This window comes from Physcomitrium patens, chromosome 11 (genome assembly GCF_059467195.1).
Source record: "Physcomitrium patens ecotype Gransden chromosome 11, ASM5946719v1, whole genome shotgun sequence".
Lineage (NCBI taxonomy): Eukaryota > Viridiplantae > Streptophyta > Bryopsida > Funariales > Funariaceae > Physcomitrium > Physcomitrium patens.
This window is the reverse complement of record NC_143420.1, coordinates 16712828-16721455: the sequence shown is the minus strand read 5'-3', so window position 1 is coordinate 16721455 and position 8628 is coordinate 16712828. Positions and strand designations below refer to the sequence as shown.

At 39.3% G+C, this 8628-nt stretch overlaps 1 protein-coding gene across 1 annotated transcript; it reads left to right on the top strand.

The window, feature by feature from the left end:
* The first annotated feature begins 3643 nt into the window (after positions 1 to 3643).
* LOC112288936 (GTP cyclohydrolase 1) lies at positions 3644 to 7920 on the top strand. The gene is made up of 4 exons (XM_024533699.3): positions 3644 to 4353; positions 4550 to 4769; positions 5889 to 6251; positions 6372 to 7920. The coding sequence occupies exons 1-4, from the start codon at positions 4258 to 4260 to the stop codon at positions 7343 to 7345; spliced, it is 1653 nt and encodes a 550-aa protein (XP_024389467.1). The 5' UTR covers positions 3644 to 4257; the 3' UTR covers positions 7346 to 7920.
* Positions 7921 to 8628: the final 708 nt, after the last annotated feature.

Here is an 8628-nt window from a genome sequence, read left to right as displayed (position 1 = left end):
AGAGGCAGTTGAATAGGGAGAGAAACAGCGCAATGTAAGGTGCAAGGATGAGTTGCTACCATTGGGGTGTATTATTGTGACTAACATGGAGCCGATCCAATTGGATGTTTGTTGGACTAAAGAGAAGTAGCAGGATTTTTGAGGAGTGCATAGGCATGGATTTTTGCGTATTTCGCAAAACTTACCACCAATTGACGTTGTGCTGGTGGAGGTTAGGGTTAAGGAGAAGTAGATGGTAGAAAAAGAGAAGGTGGCGAACATGGTGTCTGAGAAAGCAAGGATGGAGACCGATTGGAAGAAACGGCAAGAGTGGCTGTAGATAGAGGTAGCGATGTTGCAGACTAAACTAGCCTCATTAGCAAAGGAGGCCAATAATTTAGTGCAGATCAATATGCCAATTTCATCGACAACATTTTTAGAGATATCTTTGAAATCGACAAAAGAATGGCAGAAGATGTTGGAGGAGCGCGATAATCAAATTACCCGTCTTGAGTCTCAAGTATGGGAATTGGGTTTGTTGAATGAAGATCTGACGGCACGTTTGGATAGAGAACCCTCGATCACCGAGACAAATGATGAAGATGTAGTAGAAGAAGAGGTCACCAATTCAAAGGGTGGTAAGCTAACGCCATTGATTGAAGAAGCCAACACTGCTATGTCTTTATAAGTTGAGGCTATATAATGTTTGCGAGGATGCTGCACAATTAGGAGTGGAGCTATGTAAAATATATAAATAAATTTTGTGGTAAGTTATTGGTTGGTTACTGAGAACCTTAAGAATTAGACTTATGATTAGGTAGTTTAGTTGGTAACAGTAGGTTGTTAGTGGAACAAATGGTTAAGAATTTAAAGGTTCATAACCTTTGGAATCTGCTGGCCGATGGTCCAACTTTTGGTAGGATAAAGAGGTTGAGAAAAGAGAGATTGGTGCCAGATTGTGAGAGTCGTAAGCTAGAGTAAGCTTGGTGCTACATCTTTATTTTTTTTACTTTTATTATTTGCTTATGAAGAATTGTGATTGAGAGAAGTATTGTTGAAACTGTGATTAGAATATTATGGAATATGACTTTGGACTGACCATTTTGGAAAAAATCTGTGACCTTGAGAATTGAGATTATTGAATTGTGTTGTATTAAGTGAAGATATTGAATTTTGTGTAATGAATTGAAAAATTGAATATAATAAGTAAGCTGGAGATCAGTAATTGAATATATATAAACTGCAAAGAAAGTAAGTGGGAGATGAACTGATAAGAATATGGAAGTATTGTTGAATTGATAGTAGTAGAATGGATTATGTATTGAATTAAGATAGAAGTAGTAAGCCTTTGTATTTTGTAGTTTGATAATTGATTTCAGATAGCTAGAGTATAGTCAATTGTGACACTAACAGACCCAATTCATATAATCAGTCTTTCCCTGTGTTTGAACCCACCTCTATTAGTTCAATTGCTTTGGTATATTGAAGCTTGAACACAACAAGAACAACAAGCTTACATGTGAAATTTTAATGCATGTATAAAATTAAAAAAATATAAATTATTTTATATATGTCTTTTTTTGAATTGATATATTACAATAAAGTTATAGCACTATTTCAAGACCGTTACATGCTGATAAAATATTAATTATAATAAGAGTCTAAAAATACTATGTTATATAAGTCTTCTTAAGAATCTCATAAGATCTTATACTCTTCTCGTTTAATGAAGTTCTTGCTAACTTTCTTGTTAAAACTCTTTTGTTCAACTTCTTCTTTGGTTTCTTATATAGTATTTTTATGACAATAATTTATGATTTAATGGTTGATTTTGATTCAATTTTTTATTATTTTTAAACTTCTAATTTACAATAAGTATAAAAAATTTGAAAAAAATATAATTTCTTGATTGAAAAAAAATCTTCATAATTTGATTAAGTATTGGCCATCTTCATTCTTCAATCTTTATATTGACCTTTTAGCATCAATAGTATTATGAACATACATATTTATTTTTATAAGAAGTATTAAATAGAGAGTAAATATAAGTAGATTTGATAATATCTTATGACAAAGCTTCTTAGAAGCTATATAGAGGTGGATTTGATTTTAGATATGTTTATAGTTGATTGATAGGTTAGAAACTTAGCCAACAAATTAGCCACATATTGTATGTGCTGGTAGCTTGTGATACTTGCTAAATAAGTGGTGCATGTGTAGGAAACTTATCTTGTAAGTTAGATACATGTTAGAGGTCTTTTTAGAGTATTGTCATATAGGCTAAGATTGAAATAAATATCAATATAGAAGATCTTTGTAGTGTAGTTATTATGGATGTTGGAGCTATTTGAATAAACAAATATTATTCATCATTTTTTTTATCAATCAAATTTAAACTTTTTATTTAAATTTGACAAAGCCTTGGAGTGACCTTTGTGTTTTTGGCACATAAAAGAAGTAACAAAATATCCACTCTATTGAAGCCTACATCAATTTGGAAAGTATTGGTATATTGGTAATTGAATTGCAGTGAAGATGAGACTCTTAAGAAGGCTTGTATAACATGATATTTTTAGGCTTTCATTGCAATTAATTTTTTATCAGCATGTAGCGGTCTTAAAATAATGTATTAGCTTTGTTATAATATGTCAATTCAAAAAAAGATGTGTATGAAAAAATTTGCATTTGTTTCTACTTAATACATATTGTAAAATTTCATGTTTATATTAAATGTGTTAAACATCAATTTTGTTGAGATTTATATAAAAATATTTTGATATGAGAAGAATTCTCTTGGTATATTTACAAAAAAGTAATGAATTTATAAGATAAAAGTATTAGATTTAAATTTAGTCTAAAAACTTTAAAATTAAGTTTAATATTCTTAAATATTTTGACTTGTAGGAAAACAAACTATCTAATTCAAATATAATTTAATTGATTGATGTACCATATAAATAAAAATTATATAATTTAAATGTTATTAAATAACCAAAATTTTAATAAAAGATGCCAATAAATAATATAATATCAAATGTCTAAATATAATTATATAAAATTTAAAAAAAATAAAAAAAATAAAAAAATTCCTCTAATATCACATTCGGACATCAATGCATTACTATTCAATCATTCGATTGATTATTTCACACATTTTCTATGAAAAAACTGCACGGTCCTAGTATTCTCGTATTCTAGTTGGAACAGCATATCACAACTCCCCAAGCCTCAAGCACACAAATATGGGACCTTACCAACGCCCTTCAAGATACTGGAATATACCCAAAACAGCAAGCAAACCAAAAATCAGAAAGAAACACCTGAAGCGACCACCAAGTTGAGCTAATCTGCACGAACATGGATGAACTAACCAACAACGAACACTAGACTTACGGATGGATAGATGGATGGATGGATGCATAAGGTGTGTGGAAGGAAAGCATCGTCGAGGCGGATTGGGGATGGAGAACCAAGAGTGCCCAACAGTCAAACAATGGGAATCAGGAGGGAATCGAAAAAGGGGAAGGGGAACAAGGAGGGGAACGGAAAAGGGCAAGGAAAGGAGAGGGGAGGGGGTGGGGGTGACTGACTCATCAGTGGCGCCAGAGGCCTCAAGAGGGAACGAGCATTCACATGTGAAGAGGGAGCGAGCATGGGAGGGAGGGAGAATGAATGGGGGTGGGGGAAGAAGATGCATCATCAGATGGTGCCCCAGAGAGAGAGACACAGAGAGGGAGAGGGAGAATCAATCGTATGCGTCGCCGGGGGTGGGGGGCGGAGCACCGACCCGTCCATTCTGGATTTCGCAGCTCCACCACCCATTGCCATCTCAGCCACGAGCTCGCCCACCTCGTCGCGGCTTGTGTCGCGGCTTGCCTGCCTGCCTGCCTGCCTTGCTTTGCCTTGCCTTGCCTGCTGTGGGATCCATCGTGACTGGCTCTTGCCATCGCCGTCGCCTCTTCTTCCTTTCCTCTTCACACGCTCGCTCGCTCGCGCGCTCGTTCGCTCTGTGCGCACTTTGGCCATGCCCCGCGCTGTCTCTGCCTCATTCTTGTCCTGGATCTTTCCGCGCGCCTCGCTCGCTTGTCGCTGCTCCCGTGCTTCCACCCTTGGCACTAGCTCGTGGTTATTGGATCTGGGAAATTCATTTGGGAATTGAGTGGAGTGGAGTGGTGAGGATTAAAAGACGAGCGTGGAGATTTTCTATTTTTTAAAATTTTTTAAAATTTTTTTGGGAGTTGAGGCGGCTGCGGGAGCCGGGGTTTGTGCTTAATTTTCATGGGCGCTCTTCGGGAGAGGCCCATAGTTACGTCCTACGATGAATGCCGTGAAGACGGTTGCGTGCTTTTGCGCAATGGGTTTCACAGCGCGCAGGTGGGTTTACGCTCATCATTGCGTTTTTTTAAATGTAGAGGGGGAATTATTTGTTTATTGTTTTACAATGTGTTGATGGGGGTGGTGGTGGTGGTGGTGGTGGTTTTTTTTTTTTTTTTTTTTTTGAAACTCTGGGTGTAATTTCTGGGTGCGTTTCTGATGTGACACGCTACGAAACTTGGTGGGTTCGGTGCAGGGGCAGGTGCTGGAAGAGTGGGTGGAAGAGCTTCATGGAGAGAGCGAGGATAGCAGCGATGCATCCACAATTGCGTCCGTGGACGGAGACTCCTCCTGCCTGCCGGATATGATGTCCGCTGTGAAAGTCTTGCTGGATGGGTTGGGCGAAGATGTGAGCCGGGATGGGCTTCTCAAAACGCCGCTGCGCGTGGCACAGGCATTCCAGGGCGCTACGAAAGGTAATCATGTTTTCGCTTGGGGTCAGGGTTTACGGGTTTTGTGTCTTGCGGCATTTTCACCCTGTCTGTTGCAGTCTCGCATGCATCTTATCTTTTTAGAGCATTTGGCTTGGTAGATCGAACTCCGGGAAATTTGAGATCCTTTTAGAGAGCTCAGTGTGCTTTCTTTTCATCGAACTAAGAGGGCACTTTTTCCTTACATCTTAGCTTTATCTCTTAGGGTTTCAATTTGCAGCTTTGAATCGAATATCTCATCTGAGATATAGCTTGGTGATAGCCTGATTGTGTAGGTTTTTCCAAGCTGTGTCAAGATTGCGATAGCTATGCCGCTGGTTTTACTCATGTTGGATGCATTAACTTATTTCGTATTCGTAGTCTTCCGTAGAGTTTCTCTGTGGGAGACAGCAAGATGCAATTAAATCTGTCGGGTTTTCGGGCATCTGTGTATTATAAGGATGGAGGACTGGTGTTAATATGGTTCAATAGAGTGCCCTTTTTGGAAGTGGCGGCGATGTCCTGAACCTCTCTCTTTCTCGGGAATTTCACTCATCGTTAGAAGGGTGTGTATGGTTAAACTATTGATTATATGTGAGCAATGGCGGTTACGTCACACGATTTGATTTATAAAGATTTAGGAAACGTTTTCCTGAGCCGGTACATTGCTTGCCGTTCGATTGGACAAGGTCCTTCATGAGTACCTAGTAGTCCTTACAGCTAAATTGGACGCAGCCTCACTTTGTATGACACGAGAATGTGTCGTGGGTCAGTCTGCAGTGTTGCATTGGATGGGAATTGTGATGCTTGACTATTCCTTGATAATCTTTGCATCTTCTTGAACAAAACTTGGTTGACTGCGTCTGACAATGCAACAGCGAGGGCGCCTAGGCTTACAAGTCAGTAGACTGTTACGTCAACGCATGGTATAGGTTTAGTTTTTTTGTCTTCTTCTTCTAGCTCAATTTTGACTTAGGCAATTCGTAATCGACGGTGCCTGGCCATCCTTATCACACCTCGTTGCTACATTCACTGGAGTTTGGATGGGTCCGTCTGCCAATGCATTGCAGCAGGGGGGCTGGTTGGAGGGCAGTATCTAATAATATGAGTGGTTGGTTGGTGTAGGGTACCGGCAGGCAGCGAAAGACGTAGTAGGAGGTGCGCTCTTCATGGAGCCTGGAACAGGTGGTACTAATGGCAGTGGAGGTGGTTGCGGTGGCATGGTGGTGGTGCGGAATGTGGAGCTTTTTGCTCTATGTGAGGCTTGTCTTTTACCATTTCGTATACGATGCCATATAGCTTACGTCCCCGTTGGAGAGCGCGTAGTAGGGCTTAGCAAGCTGCCGCGTGTGGCAGAGATCTTTGCGAAGAAGTTGCAAAACCCTCGCCGATTTGCTTACGAAGTTGCTTCGTCTTTGACGGAGGCTCTGCAACCAGAGCCATTGGGAGTTGCAGTAGCTGTGGAGAGCTGGCATTTGCAGTGGCCAGGTGTGGCATTCGTGTCATTTGTTCGCACAGGATACTAAAAAACTCCTGGGCAGGCTCAATGGTTTTGTAATACGTTCTGATGATTGTGGATCAGCTCATTTGGATTGGGGTTTTATGCAGGTGTTAAGGAGAATGGCGTTGCGGCCGATCTGGAAAAATACGTGGGTTGGGTGCCTTCGACTGCGTATGCTGGGACAGGCCAGTTTGAGGACAAGAGTGGCGCACTGTGGGAAGAGCTCGTGGCCCTTCTGCAGCTGGAAAGTTGTAGTGCAGACAATCGTTTTGCTCTTGATGCAGAGGCAGATGATCCAAATTTGTCTGGGTGTCCGTTTGCTCTCTTTGACGGAATGCCACTTCAGAATGGAAACAGTGCATTACTTCCTTCATCCTGCAATGGATGCGGTGAACTAGAAATCGTAGGCAATGGCCTCCACAAGAGTAGCTCTACGTTGTGCGTTGAGTTTGACTGCGATGCACCAGCTCGACCAGCAATGGTTGCTGCAGTGGAATCCTTACTGAGGTCCGTAGGAGAAGATCCCAATCGGAAAGAGCTTCGTCTAACTTCTTCGCGGTTTGTGCGATGGCTTTTGACATCCACCCAAGGTAGCCGAGTCGGAACCCCTGGGAACCTAGACTTAACAGCAGGGATACAGGGATTGTTTTGTGAAGCTGATCAAGTTCCGAATGTCGAGCTTGTAGAGGATGTAATGTCCACAGAGTTCAACTTCCCATTCTGCTCGCAGTGCGAACACCACTTGCTGCCTTTTGTGGGAGCAGTGCACGTCGCCTATTTGCCCCAGCGGCGAGGACGAGGGAAGAGGCAGCAGCTGGACAGAAACAGTGTCCAGAGGGTGGTGAGAGGCTACAGTCTTCGGTTGCAAGTGCAGGAGCGCTTGACGAGGGAGATTGCGGAGGCCATCGGGGGTTCGGTGATGGTCATGGTGGAAGCCAGCCACATGTGCATGCTTTCACGAGGTGTGCAACAAGTAGCATCCTCTACCTCTACCTACGCGTCTCTGGGTCTTTTCTCCTCCAATTCTAGACTCCGCACCGCGTTCTTGCAGTCAGTTGCCAAAAGAACTAAATCTGGCTGACCTCATTGCACGAATCATTCTTCTCTCATCTAATTCCATTCAATTTTTCATTTTTTTATTTTCAAAAAAAACCATTCCGTATTTTCATACCTATCCATTCCTCTTAGTGTGTGCCACCATCCATTCAAAAGTCTCATTCCAGCCCTTGGTCAAACTACCCCATTTCCCCATGGAAGGGAAAAAGCGTCGTGCTGAGTTTGATGAGTTGTATAATAGATACTAGCAGAATATTTCTAGGAGTTAGCTTCAGCTGTTGCCGAAACTAGTTTACCATTTTAGCTTATGGCGGAGTTGAACGGTGAAGAGTAAGTCGCAGATTGCATGACATTACTATGATGCATTTTGTAGTTCATGATATTCTTCCGAGAATTCAAGAAGCCTTAGTGACTAACACGAAGTCGCTCTCAGTATACAAGTGCTTCTGATAACCGAAACCAGTCAGATACATTTGTGAGATTGTCTCTTCCAAATTCAGATGTACACGAAAGATCTTAGCATAATGGGTGTCCACAGCTTATTGATGTCATTTCCATTAAAACGTAAACGAAATTTAGCAAGCACTTGTCGGTTTACAAGCACGTGTTCTGTTATCAATATTTAAAAGTCAGATCTTGATTATGTTTATCTTGTAAATGTAGCAGTAGAAAGGATTTATCAGTAATGTTAGATTTCAGATTCCTTAGATATCTGAAGGATGTGATGTTGCACCTAGGGATTGCTGAATTGCAAAATAGCTTTATATCTTATGCTTAACATATCAAAACAAATAAAAAATAATAATAATTGCAACTGCCGTGACTTACTAAATCTTTTGAATATGTTTGATATTTTTATTAAATTATTTAAAATTGAGTAAAACATCTAATTTCTATGTCTAATTTATTATTTAGGCAATCTAAATGTAAATTGAATGTTATATATAAATATATATACATACATATCTATATTTGTACATATACTTGTGTATATTATAAGTACAATTAATAAATTTTTTATTTTTTTATTAATTTATTTTTAAAAAATTGAATGCCTTTTCAGAATTTTTTTATTGAACAAAATAAAATCTAAAATCTTATAATTTTATTACTTGAATTGTGTTTGGAATTTATATTTACATTTATATTTTATAATTATTTATTATTATAAAATTTTAAATAAAATCATTTAATTTATACATATTATTAGGTATATAATTAAGTTTATTTGTATGCATATAATAAAATACAGTATGTATATTACAATAGAATTTTAAAGGTTTTATGTTGTTAAGAACTTGAGTTTCA